General features: G+C 41.1%; 1 protein-coding gene across 1 annotated transcript; it reads left to right on the forward strand.

Annotated features, from left to right (window-relative positions):
• The first annotated feature begins 612 nt into the window (after positions 1-612).
• LOC138962447 (uncharacterized) lies at positions 613-6,364 on the forward strand. Its single transcript, XM_070334259.1, has 4 exons — positions 613-795; positions 1,187-1,307; positions 2,226-2,283; positions 3,848-6,364. Exons 1-4 carry the CDS (start codon positions 685-687, stop codon positions 4,068-4,070), a joined length of 513 nt encoding a protein of 170 aa, XP_070190360.1. The 5' UTR covers positions 613-684; the 3' UTR covers positions 4,071-6,364.
• The last annotated feature ends 19,468 nt before the right edge of the window (positions 6,365-25,832 follow it).

A 25,832-nucleotide genomic window follows, 5' to 3' on the forward strand; every position in this document is an offset into this window, starting at 1 on the left:
ATGGGATAGGGGAAAGGGGGGGAGATGGGATAGAGCCACTTGTTAAGTGTTTCTTGTTCACAAAAGCACTAATCAAAAAATTGCTCCAGGGGCTTGCAACGTAGTACAATATATGACCTTACTGGGAGAATGCAAGTTTCCAGTACAAAGGACTAAACATTTCTTACATACTGCTTGACTAAAATCTTTACAAACATTGACTATATTCTATACAAGAACCACTTAACAAGGGTTAAAGGAGAAACAGAATCCGTTAGTCGCCTCATACGACATGCGGGGTGCAGAGAAATAAGGATGTGGAAAAGAAGACTTTTGGTAAGTGAAATAAAGGTGATGGATCCAGTCAGGTAGAAATAAGACAACAAGAAAAGAAAGCTATGTCATCAATCTCCAAAAGACCAACAAAGACTTGAGATTGACCAGGCAACAAACTCCCGTTTTCTGAAGGCATATGATGATCAAAAAAGTGGAGATGGTTACGGACTGCACCGGTTCTGGTATAACTTGACAGTGACACCCAGTCTCCATGTGCTTCACAATGAGCAATATTTACTCGTCGCGAACTCAAAATACGTTTTCTCCTCTTTTCTGGGAACTGTGAGCCGAAGAATCTTTAATAACAGACCGTTAACACAAATTGCAGGGAACTCTGAGGACGACCCTGACATCGGGAACATCGTGTCCATGATTCGCAGCATCAAGACGCTACGTGAAGACATCGCCGCCAAGAAATGCTATGACGTCCCCCGTACCAGAACCTCCTTCCCCGAACTCCTCAAGGGCATCCACGAAGAGGTGAGATTGTCACGCCACCGTAACCTAACAAAAAAAGTGCAACAGAGCCCAAATAAAATTGCTCAGGATCTATGAAAATCTGGTTTTTAAAGGGAGTGAGTTCTAAAGCGAGACTAAAGTTTACAGACATCAGCCATGAGAATCTGAGGAAACAACGTCTTCAGAATCTTGAAACTCCTCAGTTCTCCGACTCATCTCACCCTGTTACATAAAAAGGCAGACTCTATTTTGTTTCCAAAGCACACGAAGTGGCAAAAGCTGAAGTAGATATTCAGCTTTTTTGTTTAGGTCTTCAGTAGATTTACTGCTCAAATGCTGGCTAAGATTATTCGCGTTATACAGACAAAGTCTGGCCATCAGTGCTACACTATCTCTGTTTTACATCACGCAGGAAAGAAGAGGAAGTGAGTCCGACACCTTCACCGACGGCGCATGCGTACTGCTGAGGCGGAAGATGCACAAGGCACGCCGGGCCAGTTGTCCTGCCATAGATGTCAACATGGCTAACCAAGGTTGAACACATAAGCTATCTAGACAAAAATCGAACAGAAATTTCGCTAGGTGTATATTAAAAAAAAGCCCTGGCGCTCATGCTGTTCAGGCACACACACAAAAATATGTTGGTTTAGGGTAACCCGACCGACCCTATTTTTTCCCGCCGACCCAAAAACGTTGTTTTTTCATTTCTCGAAAGAAAAACAACTTTTGGCACATTTTGCGAACCATACCGAGACTAATGAGAAGTAATCGACTAAAAAAATTGTTAAATTTAAATAGCCGACCTACTGATAAGCGTACTGCTTATATAAAAAATATATTTGTATAAGATAGTTATCTATCTTTTTTTGTCACGTTACCTTAAACCAACATTTTTTATTTTTTTTGCCTTAGTTATGTGACTTGTGTGCAAGAACTCAAACCTCTCTAGTCTGGAGGGAAGGGGAAGACAACAATGTGTTGGAGGATGTGAAAAACTCGGATTTAAAAGAAGGCAGATGGGGATAACAAGAGTAACGCACAGTCAAACTACAATGTTTAAGAAATTACACTGAAGCCCCGAACAAGTCTGCCCTCCAGTTTGGTCCAAACTGACGACAGTTTTTATTATTAAATATGATTGAATAACCAACACTTTATTGTTCTAAAGAATGAATTCATGTACAGCATTGTAAAGCGACGGTTCACAGTGAGTTACGGCAAAGAAGATTTTCGTTGACTGTCATTCAGTGAATAGTTATCTCAAAAGTCAAATAAGCATCATACTCATATGCATTTTTGAAACGCTATCTCAAATTATACAAATAACGATGGTGATGATAAATGTGACATGACGGAAGATGACGGAGAAGAGGACGACTGGGACGACGACGACGACGACGACGATGATGATGATGATGATGATGATGATGATGATTATTATTATTATGCAGGTGGAGATGGGTCTCAGGCAGGCAATGGAGCCCAACAACCACAGCGACGACTTTCCAGGTGTGTACCTAACCACCCATTCGTGACCCTCCCCCCCCCCCCCCTTCCCCGAATCCACCCATCTGTTGTATGTCTGTTTAGTTTTTCCCTGCTGTTGTAGTTTGTAACTTTGTTTGCTTTTTTACATTTAGTCAAGTTTTGACTAAATGTTTTAACGTAGAGGGGGGAATCGAGACGAGGGTCGTGGTGTATGTGCGTGTGTGTGTCTGTCTGTGTGTGTGTGTGTGTGTGTGTGTAGAGCGATTCAGACTAAACTACTGGACCGATCTTTATGAAATTTGACATGAGAGTTCCTGGGTATGAAATCCCCGAACGTTTTTTTCATTTTTTTGATAAATGTCTTTGATGACGTCATATCCGGCTTTTCGTGAAAGTTGAGGCGGCACTGTCACGCCCTCATTTTTCAACCAAATTGGTTGAAATTTTGGTCAAGTAATCTTCGACAAAGCCCGGACTTCGGTATTGCATTTCAGCTTGGTGGCTTAAAAATTAATTAATGACTTTGGTCATTAAAAATCTGAAAATTGTAAAAAAAAAAATACAAAATTTATAAAACGATCCAAATTTACGTTCATCTTATTCTCCATCATTTTCTGATTCCAAAAACATATAAATATGTTATATTTGGATTAAAAACAAGCTCTGAAAATTAAATATTTAAAAATTATTATCAAAATTAAATTGTCGAAATCAATTTAAAAACACTTTCATCTTATTCCTTGTCGGTTCCTGATTCCAAAAACATATAGATATGATATGTTTGGATTAAAAACACGCTCAGAAAGTTAAAACGAAGAGAGGTACAGAAAAGCGTGCTATCCTTCTCAGCGCAACGAATTATATCCCGCTCTTCTTGTCAATTCACTGCTTTTGCCATGAGCGGTGGACTGACGATGCTACGAGTATACGGTCTTGCTGAAAAATGGCATTGCGTTCAGTTTCATTCTGTGAGTTCGACAGCTACTTGACTAAATGTTGTATTTTCGCCTTACGCGACTTGTTGTTTGTTGCTGTTGTTTTGGGGTTTTGTTTTGTTTTTGCACTATGTGGGACGCGGGCATTGGTTTTCAGCATTATCAAGTCTTGTTCATGCAAATGTGCATGTGACCTTCACACTGTTATGTTGTATTATTATAGTCTATGTACTGCTTCAAGCATTGTCAGCACAAACTCATTTTCTTCACCCCACCCGATCATCATAACTAACCGGCACGGTTGGCCTATTGGTAAGGCGTCCGCCCCGTGATCGGGAGGTCGTGGGTTCGAACCCCGGCCGGGTCATACCTAAGACTTTAAAATTGGCAATCTAGTGGCTGCTCCGCCTGGCGTCTGGCATTATGGGGTTAGTGCTAGGACTGGTTGGTCCGGTGTCAGAATAATGTGACTGGGTGAGACATGAAGCCTGTGCTGCGACTTCTGTCTTGTGTGTGGCGCACGTTATATGTCAAAGCAGCACCGCCCTGATATGGCCCTTCGTGGTCGGCTGGGCGTTAAGCAAACAAACAAACAAACAAACAAAAATCATCATAACAATAAATATGTTGTTATTTGTTGCGGTGATCAGACAGAAGAGTCGTGACGCGGTGGGAATGCGCGCGCTGCTGGAGGAGGAAGACCGACAACACACGCAGATAAAAGTGGCCACCGAGTGGAGGCGCTACGACGACATACGCACGCGCATCGGGCACTTCCTGCAAGACGCCAAAACTACCTCACAGCGCAGGGCGTCATTTCCGGTCATCATAAGTTCCCCGGATGAAGCCACTGTTGTGAATGAAGAGACGTGATATGATTTGCACAGCAGATATTTTGTTCCAACTGGAAGTTTCTTTGATGATATTTGTTACTTCATATGTGGCAATAATTGTCTGACTGGTAGAAGTGCTGGACACAATTGTCATATTCATCTGTGAACTGCATAAAGGCGGTGTTCAGTTCGGACACGTGTAGTCCAGCAGAAAGGCCATCGGTGGAAAAAAAATATTTAAAAAAGTCAAAGCAACTTAGAAGAAAAGATGTTCAGGACAATTTGTACTATCTTGTGTTAAAAGGTTTAAGTGCTATTCTTAATCGTTTTTGCTCTACCCTGGAAAATATGTGTGTGATGTGACCAAAAATGGGTACATTTCCACCCCGGAGAAGCCTCAGTGACTCACCACACAGACCTCTCTGGCCGGTAGAGTGTGCCGGGTGCTCGTATGTCTCACCTGTAAAGTTCTGTTTCATGCATTCCTCGGACAGGTTACGTCTTCTGTTAGTGACAGTTGCGACGATAGCCAATCGTGACTGGCTCCTGCAACGTACCCATACCAGATCCAGAGAGTTCAAACGAATATGCTAAAATGTGACGTTCAGCATGGGGGTCTTTTATTTTGACTGTTTTTGCTTTTGATTTGTGAATATACCTATACAAGACAAACTGCGAAAGCTGGAATTGAAACAAGTCATTTTTAACAGAAGATAGTACTAATTATCCCGAACAACTTTTCTTCTTGAGCGCTATATAGTTGCTGAGATTTGTTTTTAACAATATTCATTTAGTACATTTGTTAATTCTTGCTATAAAAGTTAATTCCAGCCACACAAAGAAATTAAATTGCCTGATAAAAAATAAAAAATAAACCATGATGAGACTAAGATGTACATGTATCAGTTTTACGATAAAAGGGAGGGTATGGTTTCAATAATGATTCAGACTCCATCTTGCTGTACTCGATGCTTGCTGTTGTATGCTGATGACGGGGCATTGATGTTGAACAAACAAAAACGCGCGCACGCACGTGCATTTACTCAAAATAGAGCGAATACTCTTTTCATTCAGTTTTAAAGGGCTAGACGTAGAAATAAAGGGACACAATCTGAGTCCAGCAAAATAGGAAACAGTCACGGTTGCTGCCCTTAGAGCGGCCATACTCTCTGATACTCCTTGACGAACAGGACTGCTGGTGCTTGGCGGACGGAATGCCGCAACGAACGCGGTGGCGAGTCAGCGTTCTTAGTTGTAGAGATAAGTTAAAAGAGACATCATATATAGTCACGTTGTTTCTAGATATTGCTGAAGAGACGATAAAAAATACCAACCAACCAGTCAAGTCTTGCGACTCAGTTTTTGATTATTGCACGGTTCAGTTAATCACAACTTTATTGACATTAATTTTATAAGGTTCCATCTTTGTTAGTTGAGACTGAGATATGAAAGATGTATGGGGTTTCAGATGAAAACAGCTGGTTCACTTCGGTGTGTGTATTAAGTCCCATTAGTTGTGCAGTAGCTCATTAGTCTTTTTAACCTCCAGTCCATCATGGTTCATAGGACCAACCCATTCTGATAATCATCGCTCCACGGCTATCGCCAGTTTCTCTCTGACAGCATGCTAAATTATTGCGCGAATCTATCAAAACAAGAATACAGAGTTATCTCCCATATTTTTTTCGCGAGTACTGATCTAAATTTGAGATCAGTGTTCGCGAGACAAAAATGATTGCAGATTGGCCGACTTCGACAGTGATCTCCGTTCTGTTCTTCACAGTTGTGATGAAGACATCGTTCTGAGGTCAAAACAAGTCGAAATTTTTAGACTGCTGTCGGAAGGAGACCCGCGTGATATATGGTTGCATCACTCAGTCTCAACTGGTTACAGAAAAAAAATGTCTGCACCGGCGCGCACCGAAGCAAAAGTTGATTATCACGTGACACTTTAGAGTTGTTTGCACAGTATGTACATCCGCGAAAGATAGCTCGCTTGAAACTGTCTTACATATCAATTCCTTTGTAATTTAAACATTACACAACACCATGAAAAATCATTATCGACGATCGCGAATCTGCTTATATCCATAACACATTACGAAAAGATCTAAATATGTGAAAATCGATTTCCTCTCCAGAGAAGGAAAACCAAGGCATCCTGTCAGGGATAGAATGAGACCCGAAGGGAAGTAACTCATTTTTGACCTGAGTTCAGGATGAGGGCCAACCGTGACAGCCGATCAGAATGGACATTTGCTTTAGAACTTGACAAACTAAATGCCGGTACTGCGTGTGTCGTGTGTTAGTGTATGTGTGTTACAGCGTGTGTGTGTGTGTCACAGTGTGTGTCACAGTGTATGTGTGTGTGTGTGTGTGTGTGTGTGTGTGTGTGTGTGTATGTGTGTGCGCGCGCGCGCTGATCAAGGGGATACAATCTGAAACAAAAGATAAAACCAATCCTAAGCCAGGGTTGCTGCCCTTATAGTGAGAATAGTCTGTCGGATGCGATGAGAATTAAAAAGAGCTGACAATAATGTGATCCCATTGTCCGGACCGGGTCAATGACCAAAAAAATCTGTCTTATGCAAGTTTGACTGTAAATAGGGGAAACGGGACAAAAATTATTAACAAAATCAATCAATCAATCAATCAATCAATCAAGCAGTCAAGCAATCAATCAATCAATAAGTGCGATGCGGTGCCAAAAAAACCACAAAATGTCATGTTTGTGTACAATGAAAATGGACATTAACCTTTGCCGGATGCCGCTTTTGACTACACACGCCCGACGATGCGGGTTTGTCTGAACCCATACATTTGAAAGAGGATTTTTACCGTTTATTTCTCTAACGACGATGCGGGTTTGTCTGAACCCATACATTTGAAAGAGGGTTTTTACCGTTTATTTCTCTAACGACGGGGTGGGTTCAGGGAAACCCACAGCGCTACTTCAGTGGGTGCATCGAGTTTCTCCCTTCACCGACTTCTTGCAGGGGAGGGAGAGGGGGAGGTAGAGGGGGAGGGAGAGACTGAGAGAGACTGAGAGACTAAGAAAGAGAGAGAGAGGGAGACTAAGAAAGAGAGAGAGAGAGAGAGACTAAAAAAAGAGAGAGAGAGACTAAGAAAGAGAGAGAGAGACTAAGAAAGAGAGAGAGAAAGAGAGAGAGAGACTAAGAAAGAGAGAGAGAGACTAAGAAAGAGAGAGAGACTAAGAAAGAGAGAGAGAGAGAGAGACTAAGAAAGAGAGAGAGACTAAGAAAGAGAGAGAGAGAGACTAAGAAAGAGAGAGAGAGACTAAGAAAGAGAGAGAGAGACTAAGAGAGAGAGAGAGACTAAGAAAGAGAGAGAGAGAGACTAAGAAAGAGAGAGAGAGAGACTAAGAAAGAGAGAGAGAGAGACTAAGAAAGAGAGAGAGAGAGACTAAGAAAGAGAGAGAGAGAGAGACTAAGAAAGAGAGAGAGAGAGAGAGACTAAGAAAGAGAGAGAGAAGAGACTAAGAAAGAGAGAGAGAGACTAAGAAAGAGAGAGAGAGAAGAGACTAAGAAAGAGAGAGAGAGAGACAAAGAAAGAGAGAGAGAGAGAGACTAAGAAAGAGAGAGAGAGAGAAAGAGAGAGAGAGAGAGACTAAGAAAGAGAGAGAGAGAGAGACTAAGAAAGAGAGAGAGAGAGACTAAGAAAGAGAGAGAGAGACTAAGAAAGAGAGAGAGAGAGAGACTAAGAAAGAGAGAGAGAGAGAGACTAAGAAAGAGAGAGAGAGACTAAGAAAGAGAGAGAGAGACTAAGTCTAAGACAGAGAGAGAGAGAGAGACTAAGAAAGAGAGAGAGAGAGACAAAGAAAGAAAGAGAGAGAGACTAAGAAAGAGAGAGAGAGAGACTAAGAAAGAGAGAGAGAGAGAGAGAGACTAAGAAAGAGAGAGAGAGAGACTAAGAAAGAGAGAGAGAGAGACTAAGAAAGAGAGAGAGAGAGACTAAGAAAGAGAGAGAGAGACTAAGAACGAGAGATAGAGACTAAGAAAGAGAGAGAGAGAGAGACTAAGAAAGAGAGAGAGAGAGACTAAGAAAGAGAGAGAGAGAGACTAAGAAAGAGAGAGAGAGAGACTAAGAAAGAGAGAGAGAGACTAAGAAAGAGAGAGAGAGACTAAGAAAGAGAGAGAGACTAAGAAAGAGAGAGAGAGAGACTAAGAAAGAGAGAGAGAGACTAAGAAAGAGAGAGAGAGACTAAGTCTAAGACAGAGAGAGAGAGAGACTAAGAAAGAGAGAGAGAGAGACAAAGAAAGAAAGAGAGAGAGACTAAGAAAGAGAGAGAGAGAGAGACTAAGAAAGAGAGAGAGAGAGAGAGACTAAGAAAGAGAGAGAGAGAGAGACTAAGAAAGAGAGAGAGAGACTAAGAAAGAGAGAGAGAGACTAAGAACGAGAGAGAGAGAGAGACTAAGAAAGAGAGAGAGAGAGAGACTAAGAAAGAGAGAGAGAGAGAGACTAAGAAAGAGAGAGAGAGAGACTAAGAAAGAGAGAGAGAGACTAAGAAAGAGAGAGAGAGAGAGACTAAGAAAGAGAGAGAGAGACTAAGAAAGAGAGAGAGAGACTAAGAAAGAGAGAGAGAGACTAAGAGAGAAAGAGAGAGACTAAGAAAGAGAGAGAGAGAGAGAGACTAAGAAAGAGAGAGAGAGACTAAGAAAGAGAGGGAGACAGATACTAAGAAAGAGAGAGAGAGAGAGACTAAGAAAGAGAGAGAGAGAGAGACTAAGAAAGAGAGAGAGAGAGAGAGACTAAGAAAGAGAGAGAGAGAGAGACTAAGAAAGAGAGAGAGAGAGAGACTAAGAAACAGAGAGAGACTAAGAAAGAAAGAGAGAGAGAGACTAAGAAAGAGAGAGAGAGAGAGACTAAGAAAGAGAGAGAGAGACTAAGAAAGAGAGAGAGAGAGACTAAGAAAGAGAGAGAGAGACTAAGAAAGAGAGAGAGAGAGACTAAGAAAGAAAGAGAGAGAGAGACTAAGAAAGAGAGAGAGAGACTAAGAAAGAGAGAGAGAGACTAAGAAAGAGAGAGACTAAGAAAGAGAGACAGAGAGAGAGACTAAGAGAGAGAGACAGAGAGAGAAAGACAGAGAGAGAGAGACAGAGAGAGAGAGACAGAGAGAGAGAGAGACAGAGAGAGAGACAGAGAGAGAGACAGAGAGAGAGAGAGACAGAGACAGACAGTCAGATAGACAGACAGTCAGATAGACGGATAGACGGATAGACAGATAGACAGACAGACAGACAGAGCAACTGACAACAGACATACAGACAGAGAGATACGGACAGACAGACAGAGAGACAGACAGTCTCTTGGAGACAAACAGGCAGACAGACACTGTTCCGCCGCTTTGGTAATTATGGGTGTAGCAGAACCCGCGCCGTCGGCAGAGGGATAGTTACAATCACTACTACTCTTTAAAAGTATGGGTTTGTGTGAACCCGCGCCATCGGTAGTGTTTATGTAAATTATCATAATCAATTAATTTTAATGTTTTGTCATGTACACACTAAAAATTTGCAGACAGAGAGCAAATTAGGTGTGTGAGAGATACTTAAAATTTCAAAACGATACCTTTAATGGTTCCAGAGTTACAATGATTTTAGTGTGTCTCTGGGTACAGGTGAACCCAGGAAGCACGGCAAAGGTTAAAGTTTTCTTATCTTATCTTATCAATCAATCAGTTGAGCAACGAATAAATAAAAAGAAGTTATTTGGGGTAGAGGCAGAATTGCAAAAGTAGTACATAAAACACATTTATTTACAAGAATGAAACTTAATAAACCTCCGTTGTCATAACATCAAAAAGTCACTTAATAAAGCATGAAATGTCCAGCCAGTACTGTTTCTGATGATTAAGCAAACAAATTATTGGGACAATTTTCGCACCTCAACAAAAGCATTTATTCCCGTGTCATTTCATTCAAACCTGCTATGCCATTAAGGAACTCAACTTGTCTGTCTGGCACACTTTTCGGATCTATTATTTCTTTTACTTGAGTCACGTGACCGCTGCTCAAATAAGGGTACCCAAAAAATGACCTGACAAAAACATAATGTACCATTTTAAAAAATCGACAACAATTCAGAAAAGGCACAACTTGGTAACTTTTACATACGAGGAGAAAGTCAAATCAAATAATTTCAGCTCAACACAGCAAACATCCATGCAGGGTGGGTTTTTTTTTGTTGGTATGTGACGAAGTTGTCGGGTTATTTTAGCTCATCATGTACAAAAGCCTGGCAAGATCTGACTTGGTGAGCCAAACTTGGTGGGTTTTCACGAGAAGGAGTGTGTCTTTAAGTCCATAGATCAGGGGACAGCACTGAGAAGGATTGGTGTCCTTAATTTGGAGATTTCTTCAACGTAAGTGGTCCCACTTTTCAGGTCCCGCTGGGCATCCACCAAAAAAAGTCACTTAAAGCGATAATGAAGTATTCAGTTGATCAAAAACTGAACACATTTGATCAGACCTCACAAAGACTAGTTTATTTCTGAGCTGCTAATTTCGATTTAAAGCAGAATTTCAATCAACTAAGTTTAACGAATTAAATAATTCTAAACTTCAAAGCTGAAAATAATGTGATACCATAGTCAAAGTCTGTTTGACAAAAATGTCAATGAATTTGAGTGACAAAAATGCGGTCACCACAGTGCTGCCGCAACTTTCTTTTACAAAAAGGACTGATCTGACATCAAGCGATTTTATAAACCAAATTAAAATTAAAAAACCCAATGGGGTCCGAGTCTGTACACTGAAACGCTTATTGGTTGCATACTCTCCCACTTATGATTAACCAACTTTTTGTCGATTTATTATATTAAAGTTTATTTTTTATTTTTTTATCTTGCTAAATTTCGTTTCATTTTATTTCTTTCCATGTTATTTATTTCATATCCTTTTATTTTTGTATACCCCTAAGTGACGAAAGCCACGGTCTGGGTCGTGTGCAGGGACGAATGCGAGTGTTGTGTTACCCCTGACACAGTGTATAAACAGCTGTATCACCTCACAACTGAAACTAAACTGAGACCTCTCTCCGTCGCTTCAGTCTCATTGTCACACGTTTTGTTCTTGCGCGTGGTAACGTCTCCAGCAAACAATTCCTTGTCCGAGCCACCTCTCTTCACCCATCTTCCCCTTTACCTGCGTTTTGCTTGCAAGTCAATGACAATGCTCTACTTCTAACACCAGTTTCTCATCCAAATCATCAGAGTTCTTGTCACACAGCGAAAATAACAAAACTTTTTCAAACAAGAGCCAGCTCTTCTTTGTCGAGCGTTTTGCTCGCAAGTCAGTGTCAATGCCACACTTCTAACATCAGTTTCGCTTCCAAATCAGCAAGGTTCACGTCACACATCGAAACTGAACTGACAAACTTTTCCAACAAGAGCTTTTTCTTGTCATGCATTTTGCTCGCGAGTCAACACCAGTTCCACAATAACAGTTTCGCCCCTTCCAAATCACCACAAACACCAACGTTCCTTTTACACAGCGAAACCAACTTTTCCAAGCAAGCCCTCTTCATGTTCATGCATTTACCTCGCAAGTCAATGTCAGTTCCAATAACAGTTTCGCTTCCAAATCATCAGAGTTCATATCACACAGCGAAACAAACTTTTCAGTTAGCGGTGGACTCATTTTTAGCAGAGGGGGCAGCTTTTTTCCCCCACCATACAGTTCAAGTCCCGTCACTGTCAGTCGGTTTTTCGCGGCGTGTGTTCCTACGTGGTGTTTTTGAGCAAACAGAGAGAAGAAAAGCTGGAGCAGCAATTACGGCTAATGCCTCAGTCGAGCAAACACGGCAAAGCACATCGCTACCACCGCCACTTCCCCGGCATAATCATATTTTATTTTTACCTTCCTGGCAAAAAATGGACGCCGCTATTCACATGCCAAGACCTACCACTCGAATCGAGCGCGGGACAGGGCGGGTAGAGTTGTCCGCCCATCGCGCCGATATCTCTGCTCAGGTCCATGGGAGGGGGTCCGAATGGCGGATACAGTTTCTTCCTATTTTGCGAACGTGCAAAGCTGTCAATAGACTGCTGCGAGCGCCTATCTCTGTGTAAACCTTATTATGTTTAGGGGAACAAGAGGAGATGTTTAACCACCCGAAAAAAGGACGCTAAACGCGAACCCTGCGCGGACATTTCATTATGCAAATACGTGCAATTAACGACAACAGAGAGGAGTGGGAAGGGAGGGTGCTGAGGGGGGGGGGGGGGCAGAGAGAGGGGGGGGGGGGCGATAGTTTGATACGACCTCACACACAGGCAGAGGCTGAAAGGGAGCAAAAAGCCAGAACAAAGATGAGTATCATCGCGAAACACAGTTATCGTGTCCAGCTAAGTAATGTGATGTTGTCTGACTACTATAGAATACTTTCCTTTTTTCCCCAAAAGACAGTACAGTCATGCTAGGTACTTCAAAGAGCGTGCTGTAGCGTGTACAGGACAACAGCGTTTTCGAACTTCGAATCTAAACTAGATAGGTAGGCTTAAAAATCACAATTTCATTATTTTACCAACGAAGAATGTTTTGTCAAATTACACAACAAGAGCATGTGATGAAAAAGAGCCTAGGTCCGTAGGGCTACAACAATACCTTGATTCAAATAAAATCAAATGAAAAATTCCGTAAACGTACACAAAGCGTGTACCAAAATTGACTGTCCCCACCAAACACAGCTTTTAAATCTGTATTGTTAATGCTTAGTTGATGTGATCCTTGCTATATCTAAGCCAGAAGGGAACGCAACAATTAGTTTTCCATTATGAGTGCGGTTTGGATATCGTTAACCAACTGCTCTATTCGCCAGATTTGGCACTCTTAAACTATTATCTGTTTGCAAACATATGAAAAAGTTTCCCTGGGGTGAGCACTGCGAAACAGTCAATGACGTCATGCCTGCCGTTGAGGACTCCATACGGTTGCAAGACAAAAGCTTCTGCAGCAACGGCATCAAGGCTCTGCGGCACAGTTGGAACAAGTGTGTGGAGGTCCGGAAAAACACTATGTTGAAATGTCAACTTCTTCTAGTCTCGAAAGGTAACTCCTTCCAAGTCAGGCCCGGAACTTTTCAGTTGACCTTCGTATTTGTTTACGGTCTCTGAAAGGATTTTTTTTCATCTTATTTTTTATTCTACTTTGCTGTTTTATTTTTATGTTGGAGTGTCCGACTCCGTTGCGTCGTCTGACATTTACAGCTTTCGTTTCTTTTCTCTTTACTCTTTGTTCGATTCTTTTTTTCTTTTTCATTTTATGTTTGTTCGAACACATGATAAAAAAAATCAATTTATGGGTGTTTTGTTTTATGGATTCACTGGTTTGTTCCTTGGCAGTTATCATCACAAGATGAGGTTTTACCTGAATGTTGTTAGTTTTTGTTTATGTTGGGGTTTTTTCACGTCACGAACAACTCAGCTATATACACACGCCTACTACAACATGATTTGACAGCAATATTTCAACAAATGGAATAATAAAACAAATGTTTAAAAAAAAAAGAGAAAAAAGGGGGAGGACGGGATATGGTTGCGGGTTGGGTCTTTCACCTTACTAATTAATGTCAACAATAGGTCCGCTCATTTTTGTCCTTTTCAATTTCATCCACGTTATTGTTTGTTATTTAAACATCTATGTGCTTAACTGTACAGTTATTACACGTTTCGATATTTTCTTGAATTAGACGTGAATAATGTTGTATGCCGCGCTGGTGTAAGCTTACAACTGATTTGGCTGTGACATCTTACTCACTTAGTGTGACTTATTTTTTATATTTATTGATCAAGTCTTTTTTTTATTTTTATTTTTTTTATTCTACTGCCTTTTAATCATACGAAAAAGAAAAAAAATCACTTAGCTTTATGCCCCCACTGCCCCACCCTCCCCTCAGTCTCTCTCTCTCTCTCTCTCTCTCTCTCTCTCTCTCTCTCTCTCTCTCTCTCTCTCTCTCTCTCTCTCTCTCTCTCTCTCTCTCTCTCTCTCTCTCTCTCTCTCTCTGTTTGTTGTTGTGCGTGTGCGTGTGTGTGTGTGTGTGCGTGTGTATGTGTGTGTGCGTGCGTATATGTCTGTGTGTGTGTGTGTGTGTGTGTGTGTGTGTGTGAGTGTGTGTGTGTGTGTTGTATTGAACCCCGCCAGTCCAGCTCTTCTCCCCCATCCCCTTTTCCCTTTGAATGCGTCAACTTAAAAAGAGCGTTAATAAAAGCGTTGACTAAAACACGGGCTGACACTTACCAAACATTCAATATTATGACAGACAGCTCTTTCAAAAGCTGTCGCTCCCCGTTGCTCCTCTTTCCCCCCAGCGTCGAGCGTGACCGGGAGGAGAAGAAATGTAGCAGACAGAAGTTATGGTGGCATACTAGTACCAACTCGGATTTATTATATTGATGACTATATTTTTAGATATGATTTTTAGGGAATTCATTTATCTTTATCCATGCAACCTGTGATTGCTCCTGTCAGATTGGTGCTAAAGGAACAACCAGTCCGTTTTGAACTGTCTGGTTGGTGTGCACACGTAGTGGGCCCAGTGAGATTGAACACTTTGTCTGTACATAGTTGTTGTGATATATGCGTGTGGAAGGAGTGTGAAGTTTTATGCATACACCATAACAAAATCCTGTGCTTTGCATTTGGTAAATAAACTGTTTGACTTGACTTGACTTGACTTGACTTGACAACAGTTTAACAAAAAAAATGATGCACACTATTTATAAAGCGCGTATATCCAGGGTTAAACCGTGCTGAAATTCACGAAGAACATCGACAGTCGATTATGACTGATAATTGATTTCAACAACATACTTGCTCGAATTCAGTACCATGAGACAATAATGATAAAACATTTAGAACACGAACTCAAGCAAACAGCTCTTCTTACGTGGCCCTGAATTGAGGATTACAAATAATGTGTCTTAAGAATTACTATAATCTTATCTTGTCTAACTACAATGTAACAACCACTGAGACTTCATTTGGCAGGCACCCTATTCGGACAGACCTTATGACCAATGACTCTAATTCACAGGGGACAGCTTGATGTCATGGTATGGGAGACATATAACACTGACAAATCAGTGGTAACTGGTCATTCAGAATGTAAGTGTAGGATGAGGCCCCGAACACGAAGTGGGCAGCGGTGCGCATACCGAGTTTCAGCTGTTATTTCAACAAACTTCGCGGTTCACGTATACCGTAATATGCAAAGGTTGTTGTGTATATTGTTTGGAACTGTGGACGCAAACTGTTTTATCAATGTCTTCGCTCCTTAGGAAGCTTTGTGAAATAGAAAGTTAATACCTGTGCATGCCACAAGACGAATATAGGGGTCTATAGACTGCTGGGTGGTTTTTTTTTAGTATCGTGTTTACGGTATACATTCTGTCGATTTCAATTTCTCCGGTGGCGAAGGCAGGATGCAGTATATTACATTTAAGACTATGCATGCTGTTGAGAATTTTTATATCTAGGCCACTGTATTTTTGATGTGTTTATGATTTTTGCAAAGTTTTACTTTTATTTTGTATTTTTTCGTTGTGTTAGAAGATCAAGTTTGAAACAGCCAGTATTGTACTTTCGCGTTCCTGGCTGACCTTGTTAGGAACATCGTTTTTCTTATTCCGTATCTAATATATTCTAACATACCACTAAAATTACAACCATCCGCTAGTCATAGATACTCAAATACAGTGGAACCCCCTTTTTAAGACCCTCCAATCTCAGACTACCCCCTAATGGTTTTGTCGTGATGGCGTAGTAAAACTGATTGTTTTTCTCTCAGACTATCTACCCTTTTAAAAACCTGCTTTATCACATATTCTGTTGATAGTCTGACAAAGTACAGTACCTCCATTCTAAGATTCTCCCCTTTTAACACCTGACTTTATCACATATTCTGTTGATAGTCTGACAAAGTACAGTACCTCCATTCTAAGATTCTCCCCTTTTAACACCTGACTTTATCACACGCTGATGGAATTAAACTGGGGTTCCATAGAATCATTGAGTTAATTCAAGTTGTTCATCACTTTTGGCTCTCCTTGGCCGCTATAGTGCAGCGGTGTGGGTGGCTGCTACAAATATCTCACAGCACGCGGCACGACCCACCAAGGGACACCCTCTTTGCTCACCACCTACCCCAAACCCAACCCCTATCCCCGCCCCCACCCCCGCCCCCGTCCCCACCCAGGGTAGAAGGCTTCTTCCTTCTGTATAGATGTCATTACAAAAGATCAGACGGATTTATTTATAAATAAAAGTAGTATCTTTTGGGGATTTCAAACAGGATGATTCTCTTTATGCCGTGAAGGTTTAAAAGCTTGGATATATTTGCCTGCTTTGGCTGGATATGCTTTGATGTTTGGGTATCTTTGCCTAACCGCCTTCAGATCAAGTTATTGCGTTTACTTTCTTTCTCCCTCGCGTACATTTCTTAAAATCAACAGACTCAGAAACGGGACACAGATATACATTTCAACAAAATGATTATGTTGGGTGTTTTACGTGTATATACCGACACTATCTCTTCCCAGTCCATAGCCCAGTTTTCGGAAGACTTTTTTGGACGGAAGTAAGTTTAAAGGAGTAATTTTGATTGTTGTGCCTGCATCCTTTCCTAGAATAAGAATGATGTATTCTATTTTCCTGCACAGAAAGAGAAATCAATCGGCTTCTTGATGTTTCAGTATAAATACAGAAGTAAAAAAAAATGTTCTTTTTATATATACAAAAACAGATCTTGTACATTCAGTTCTGCGCGTGCGTTCAAGGATTGATAATTTGCGAACATGTAAGATAATGATTGTGTGAACAACGCGCGCCATCTAACCATGCAATCAGCCAACCAACCAACCAATCAACAAAGTACACCAGCACAAACAAACAGAGCGCCTAACGAAAGGGCCCAAACATGTAATACATGTATGTTATTTGTCTGAGTATATGTGGTGGAGATAACCAAAGTTATAGGAATATCTTCAAATTCACACTTGCTTGTATCCCACGCAAATTAATAATTTGTGTTTCTCAGTTTATATGTCAAACGTTGAAAAGTCCGCTTGTGCTTGCAGTTTTTGAATGATTTGTAAATAGCTAGCTCGTGCACAATTGTTGGTTTAAAGATGAATGTAATCAGTCACGAATGTACAATGTCAAGAAATAATGTTATCATTAAAAGGAGCACAACTAGTGGTGAATTGCTTATGAGTGCGTTCTTATATATATTATATCGTTTTCACACAAGAAGTTTGGTATAGTCTTTCCGAGGGGCGGGTGGAGGACGTTCTATATATCTTTCTTTTCTTTTTTTTTTTTAATCGAAGCAACTTGTATTTAGTGCTCAAGAATAAACGTTGTTCTTGGCGATTAGTACTATCTCATGGTAAAATGACTTGTTTCAAGCTTTCGTAGTTTGGGCCCTCTACACGTAAATTTTCATTAACCAAGAGGGCAAAAAAAAACCACTCTCATTTATACCCGAAAAGAGCCACTCGCTTAATGTCACATTGTAATATATTCGTTTGAACTCTCGTGCTTCCAGGACTGCAGTGAAACGGCATTTGACAGGTGTGAAAACAAGGTGCACCCGTCCATAGACCATTAATTTATCCTGGACCGCCAACTAGCTCTCTCTCCGCTCTTTCTCTCTATTACGAGGTAGCGGCCTCTCGCATTTGGGAACCTACGCTTACATGGCCTTTCAGAAGTCAGGGGGATGTCATATCCGGTGTCGATTGTAAACATGGACGAAGTTGCCGAGGTAAGTTCTGAAAATGCTAAAATAAACTCAGCTAAAGTGCATATGGAACATGTTTTTCCATGAGTTTTGTTAAGTTTATTTTGGAGTTTTGGAAAATCCAGTTCATTGTCACCTCCCATTGTCACAAATAACTGGAGCGTGCTTTCTTTTCACTGTCTTCGAATCGCTGGCCTTTCAAACCGGACGCTAAGCGCCCCTGAAAGTCGAGCGTCGTAACCTCGAAGGGTCACGTGACGAGTTGGCGGTCCAGGCTATTTGGTCTATGCCCCATCTTAGAAGACAGCTTAACGGCTTGTAACTCGTGTAAAGTACAACCATCATACAAGAATAATAATTGTAGCGTTTTTACTAATCTCATGCAGGAAAGAAACTCGAATGTCTCACGATATACAAAAGCTAGACAACGTGTAACTCGATCGTAAGACATGTTTAACTCAAGAAGTAATTACAATATGTTCTACTTATCTCAGGAAATACACTCAAATGACGCACACGGTAAAAGACACGACGTGTATCTCGTGTATGATAGTTATCGCACAAGAAGTATTGCTCCACAAAGTCTTTTCTACTTATCTAAAAAAAAAAAAAGTTTTTTAAAAGGATACACTTGAGTGCCGCACGATTATAGCGAAACGGCGTACAACTTGTGATTTTAATGGGTTTAAATAAAATTATTTATACATATCGCGCATGCAGGAAAAACACTCGAATGGCGACGTGTAAATCGTTTAAAAAAAGTATCACAAAAGAAGCAATTGAATCACTTTTTACTTATCTCAGGAACTACACTATAATGTCGTAAAGCGACGTGCAACTCATGTATCACACACGCAGGAATTATAGAAAGACTCGAATGTCGCACAATAAGAGCTAAATGACGCGAAACTTCTTTCAAGTGTTAAATATCATACAAACAGAAATTGTAGTATTTTGTTTATTTATCTCAAGAAGAACACTCGAATGTCCCACAATGAGGTAAATGACGCGTGACTCATGAAAAGTGTTCACACACAAAAATTACAATTGTAGCATTTTGTTAACATTATTTATTATGCAGGCCACTCGGCTATTGCATGATAAAAGCTAAACGACGTGTAACTCGTATGAAGCATTCACACACATTATTAACAGTCGGGATTTTTTTCAAAATCAGGAAATTCCAATGTCGCTCATGTAAATCGTGTAGTGTTATTACACAAGAAGTTTCCGTAGAATTATTGTTGATCATTTCAGGAAGGAAACTCGAATCTCGCGCAATAAGAGTTAATAAACAACGTCTAACTCGTGTAAAGTGGTATGACACAAGAAGCAATCATTGCTTTGTTTCTGTCTATCCCACAAAGAAACTCGATATTGTCTACTTATCTGAGGAAAAATACCTTGGATGTCGCACGATTAGAGCGAAACTACATGAAAACAAGAACGAAATAAGATCGGTGTATTCATAGTGAATTCACACACAATCATTCAACGCCGTAAATTGCGCCTTTTTATTCAGATTAATCAAAAGAACATATTTATGTATATATCATGGATGGATGGATGGGTGGATGGGGATGGATGGATGGATGCGACGGAAAGGTGGATGGATGGATGGATGGATTGAGGTTTGTTTATTTACTTATTTAACAATTTAGTATGATGTTGATTCATTATATTGTTTATCTATTTATTCATTTATCCATTTGTAAAAAACAATATTGCAGAAACATTCTACATGTCTATACAATTTAAAATCCAGATAATGTAGCGTGAACGTGAAACATAATATCTTCAACAACATAATACGTGTGTTGGCTACCTAGCCAGAATTTGCTTGTTATCATTACATTTTATTCAATGTATTTTTTCTTATTCTTTCTTATCAACATCACATGAATATCTATTACTCTTTCTTAATGTTCATCAACAAGCTACTACTGAATTTTAGTACTCTTCTGATCAATAATATTGACTATTATTAGATAGAAGTTGTTTTTGTTTTTGATAATTTATCTGATATAAAGTTCTTCAATTATTGTCATCGACTAAACTGCTGAGTTAATTGATATCAATGTTCATTTTTTCGCTTTATTTAGCACCTCCACCTCCCTCACCCCACAGAACCCACCAACCGCACCTTCACCCAAAAAACCCACCCCACCCCCCTCTCCCATACACACACACGTCAGGCGCACGAACATGTTTTGAGACCCAGATCATCATCGAGAGCGGCCACACGTGCGCATTCTGGCGACTTCAAACGGCGGAGAAAAAAAAGTAGTACACATTGACAACAGGCCGGATTGACAGAGAAAATGCTACCACAATAACTCTACACGAGTACTCACCAGGCCTCACTTAGTCTCTCCGATGAAAACCCCGTCAGTGTTTGCATACAAGTAGAGGACTGAGCGAAGGAATGAAAACAGAAACGGAAAAGATGTGGCCAAGCACTCGTCTCGACGAGCAAAAACAGGCAAGAAACTACAGAGGGCACCGACTTAAAAGCTTACGGCCCGTCAAGAATGTCTGACCAATCTAGGCCGTATGAAAAGAGCGACAAAAAAGGTGTACAGAAAGGAAAATGAAAGCGAAATTGTGTTGGCGAGGAGGTCGCAGAAAATCGCGAGATATGGAGCCCCCTCTCCAAGTTGTTGTTACCTCGGCCCGACTACTACTACTCCTATCCCCGTGGCGTAAGCTTGCTACGTAGCTCCACCGGGCCACCGTGTGTTCTTGTTCCCCTTTTCACCGGGAGCAGAATTATGGCGTTTTGTTCCTTTCACCTGTGTAAACGTTTCCTGCAGATGTTGGAACGAGAGTGTTTTCAATGGAACGCCGAGTATGTCTCTCACTCTCCCCCGTCAGTGGTCGACACTGAGTGGATTCGTCACTGTCAACTTTCTGACTTGCCTTTTTGTCCCCAGTCGCATTTCCTATACGTTTTGCTGGGAGAGACACGGAACAGAGGATTGACTGACATGAATCCACATGTCACGATTTGCTACATGTTTGCTGCCCCTTGCCTCATTGTCTACGTTTTCTAGAAGAAAAATGGAATAAAAGCAGAGGTTGGTGGACTGACACGAAGACACGTGTCGTGATTTTCCTACCTTACAATAGATAATCAGCTTAGGAAAAAAGGAGAAATACATCAATCAGTTTAAATAAATGTATAAATTCTAAAAATAGATGTTTAAATTATCAAAATGGCGAACGAATAAGTAAATAAATGACTAAACACAAGAACACATACAATTCTGTCTGAAAATGGACAAATTCACTCAAAAGAAGAGCATCAATCAATCAATCAATCAATCAATCAGTCAATCAATCTATCAAGCAAACAAGCAATCTTCCATCCATCCTTCCATCTATCAATCCATCTATCCACCCATCCATCCATCCATCAATCAATCAATCAATTAATCAGTCAATACATCAATCGGTGAGACAGAGCTGTAATAAGCAACTGAGCCTTGTCCTCCTAGTTTCAATCATTGTGTTGTATCCGTCTTTGTCGACCCGGCCTGAAAGACAATCATGGAACAAATCCGAATGTGTATTCTGCGAAGGAAACTTATTTCAAGACGAGTCAAGGGAGAAGTTCGGCTGGAATTTGCCAATATTGCGGCTCATTTGATTAATTAAATTGACCCAAGAGGAATGGTGGAAGGATATTCATCTTTCTTTCTTCACCATGTGTAGGCCTACTTCTTTGCTGTTGTTATTGTTGTTGTTGTCTTGATGGTTTGTTGGTGGTTGTTTTTCTTAATTTTGTGTGTGTGTCTTGTTTGGGTCCGATTATCAACATCCCTCACGAAGGAAGCCGCAAGCCTCTCTCTTTGTGAGCGGGGCAGGTAGTAATACTTGGTTGCAATGGAATAGAAATACAGATTTACCGTCCCGCTCAGGTAGCGATCGAGCACCCAGTGACCTGTAACAGGTGTGTGTGTGTGTGGCGGAGAAGGGGGTGGGGGGAGGGCAGGGCCGTGTCGGGGCAGCCACGTGCGCCGTGTGATCCAGGTAAGTAAAGTAAACTAACAAACAGTGGCCGCCACTCGCGCTGATCGCCACCATACACCCGCTCTCGCCCCGCCGCATTCCTTCCTCGATCCAATATGACTCAAAACATGCCTTTCTATACAGCTCGCGTACTCTCTCAAACACGTGCCTGGCTGCTTGCTGTTTCGGCAATGCCAGTCTGTGTTCGATACCCTGGGTAGTGTTCATTCGCAAAGTTTTGTCCAAATCTCGAAATATTTGGAAGTTTGGGAATTCTCGATCTAAAACAATCACACCAGAAATGTCTCGATGCTAACCCAGAACATTCCTGACAACCTGTCACAGAGGATATAACGAGACTTAGAAGATCAAACCAACGACGGCTCTCATGTTCATGCATAGTTGTCATCCAAGGTCACTAATTAAGATAGCAAGGCCAGCAACTCTCAAGTGTCGTAACAAAGAAGACCACCTGTCACTCTTGCCTATTAAGCCCAATGAGCTTGGCAGCATCTAGCTTTATCATATACGCCATTTCATACTTAGAAAGCTACACAAATTTATTCTGAAACATTGCAACCTGTGCATGACTGAATATGCTTACATTTTCTGAATGAAGATGTTCGAAGCGTCAAGACAGTATATGCTCTGGACCCATGTTTATATTTCTCAAAGGTCAAATTCGCCAGAAAAGGTCCCAACAGGTTGCTGTGGGATGCAACCCTCTTTACCTGCTTACTTCAAGAATGACAAGGCATTGAGACTCAGAACGCCCGAGTCTGGTACAATATTGACACTGATTAGCTGAAGTGGAGCATACTTGAGTAAATTATGGCAGTAATGTCTTAAACTTCGTTACATATACTGGAAATAATGCCTATTTGCTCGACTTAGGCTTAAAAACGATCAGAAAGTGCTTGGGACCAAGGGAACAGGGAACAGGGAAGCTTGAACCGTACTACCGTACCCAACCAAGCGTACCCTTTGCAGACTGTAATTTACTTTACAGGCTTTTTCGAGTTTCTTATATCAATTAACACCTTCATGCAGGTGTCCGCCACTTCAACGTCAAAACAACGTACAGTAATGATGATGTAACACAGGCGTTATTTGAGGGTACAATACAACACTTAAAGGCCCAGTTCTTGCTGTAAAAACAGTCTGACTCACTATCTCAGATCAATCAATTAATCAATCAATATGAGGCTTATATCGCGCGTATTCCGTGGGTACAGTTCTAAGCGCAGGGATTTTATTTTTATTTTTATTTTTTATTTTTATGCAATTTATATCGCGCACATATTCAAGGCGCAGGGATTTATTTATGCCGTGTGAGATGGAATTTTTTTTACACAACACATCACGCATTGAGATCGGCCAGCAGATCGCAGCCATTTCGGCGCATATCCTACTTTTCACGGCCTATTATTCCAAGTCACACGGGTATTTTGGTGGACATTTTTATCTATGCCTATACAATTTTGCCAGGAAAGACCCTTTTGTCAATCGTGGGATCTTTAACGTGCACACCCCAATGTAGTGTACACGAAGGGACCTCGGTTTTTCGTCTCATCCGAAAGACTCATCAGATGTGGCCAGGCGACTTCATGGGACTAGACTGTGACAAGAAAATCCATGAAATGCTCACATACCAAAACTGAACAGCCTGGGTGCTCTCTGTGCACAATGGAATCTGTTTTATGGAATACTTGTGTAAAGAATACTAGTGGAATGGGTGGCCGAGTGGTAACGCACTTGCGCTCGAAAGCGAGAGGTTGCGAGTTCGACCCTGGGTTAGGGCGTTAGCAATTTTCTCCCCCCTTTCCTAACCTAGGCGGTGGGTTCAAGTGCTAGTCTTTCGGATGAGACGAAAAACCGAGGTCCCTTTGTTGTACACTACATTGGGGTGTGCACGTTAAAGATCCCACGATGGACAAAAGGGTCTTTCCTGGCAAAATTGTACAGGCATAGATAAAAAAAAATGTCCACCAAAATACCCGTGTGACTTGGAATAATAGGCCGTGAAAAGTAGGATATGCGCCGAAATGGCTGCGATCTGCTGGTCGATGTGAATGCGTGATGTATTGTGTAAAAAAAATTCCATCTCACACGGCATAAATTGATCCCTGCGCCTTGAGTCCGAGTCTGGAGATACGCGCGCGATATAAGACTTCATATAATACTAGTGGGCACATATGCTGTTCATTTTGTATTCTCAAGTGAAAGTCTGGCCAGATCTCAGATGGTGAGCCAAACTATTTAAAGGGAAGGAGTGTGCCTTTAAGTTCATTCTTTGTTGCCTCCTGGTCAGTGTAAAGAAAACACGTGTCTTTTATTTAACTGTTATTAATCCGATTTAAGTTTTCGTGTCAAAAGTTTAACACGCAAAAAATATACCTAACTTTGAGGACTGAAAGAAATAAATGTTTAAAATTGACCTGCACCTACTTTCTGATTGCAAAGTCAATTAATCAGAAAAGCAATTTTATAGATATAATTGAGGCCGCGCAGTTGGTGCATTTACTTCTTTTTATAAATTCGGATGTGCGTGACTGCATTTTAGCGACATACAATAAAATAAAATAAAATAAAGAATAAAAAAAAAAACCACGCGGTAGCACTAGGTTTGGGAACATCAACTTGAATCAATTTTTTCCGAAAATGTTGAGTGGGAAAGTGATTCCCGCCTTGTCAACCTCCCTTTCGCTCTCTGTTTGCACTCTCGGTCCTATTTCAGCTCACGACGCAAGCTCACACGAAGTGTGTATGTGTGGATTGAGATAGACGCCGCCACCTTTCTAAAGCTCTTGTAATTCCTGAGCTACTGCTGGTGTTAGACATGGTATTTTCCATTGAAACGTGCAGATTCCGCAAAGGTGTGCAGTCTGTTTTCCTGTTGATTTGTGTTCCTTGGTGGCTAGTATAACTGGAAATGATAAAGACTTGACCAATTAATCAAACGCGATGTTGAGTCTTCTGTCCCTGGTAGAAGATAAGGCAAGACGTGAATGAAAAAGCTCTGATCTCCAAAAAGAAACGAAAAGAAACAAAAACAAAAACACGCGATGTTTGTCTCCTCTTGGCAATATTATTTATATTTGTTAATATTGGCTTTAAATTAGTGTTTCCATGCGAACGAGATGGAAACAGAGACGGACAGAGAGGCAGACAGGCAGACGGGCAGGCAGGCAGGCAGGCAGGCAGGCAGGCAGGCGTACAGACACCAAAATAATGGACATTAGTGTATAAGTTTCTTGCATTCTGTTTGCCCCCCCCCCCCCCCCATTTTTTTTTGGGGGGACAGGGAAACGATTGAACCAAAGGTTGGTTTATTATATCTATGGTTTAGTCAAGTGTTCACAGCGGTTTCGGGTTTGCCAAGCTCCGACCTGCACCTGATATCTCAAAGCGTTCATATTGCACCGCTTGATCGTACAACTATATTCGGATGTTGATCTATAGACTGAATGGTTAGTCACAGCATCTTACAACGATCACATAATTATTCTTTTTGTTTGCCCATACATGATGCATGGTTACTTCGGAAACGTCCCATCTAACCCCACCTTCTTCTCAAAACGCGTCTCGGAAAGCTGCATGGGCGTGTCAACAGTTTTTGTTTTTTTTAAGTCACTGTATGATTAGAATGATTCTATTTTAGGGGTATGACTGGCGGCAGGCGACACTTGGAGCCAGGAGCCGAGATGTTTGTCCCTTCAGTTGTTGCGCGTAACACCCGCCGTAGAATTAAGTGAGTGCAGCAGGTGTCCCCAGGGATTAATCCGCCACTCTAAATAGTTCCCCACGCTCCCCTTACACTTAGTGTGTGTACACCACGACCTCTTACTGTGCTGCATAGGTACTGCACAATTGTTTGTATGTTTTGTGTGACGGTGTGGGTTTTTTTTTAAGAATAAACAAAATGGGCACTTACTTTTGTGCCCAGCAAGAGACAGCCGTTTCGTGTTTCACTTGAAGAAGGAGCCTAACCCAAAATGAGATGTCCTGTTTTGAAGTTCAACATCTAGCATGT

This window comes from Littorina saxatilis, linkage group LG3, assembly GCF_037325665.1.
Source record: "Littorina saxatilis isolate snail1 linkage group LG3, US_GU_Lsax_2.0, whole genome shotgun sequence".
NCBI lineage: Eukaryota > Metazoa > Mollusca > Gastropoda > Littorinimorpha > Littorinidae > Littorina > Littorina saxatilis.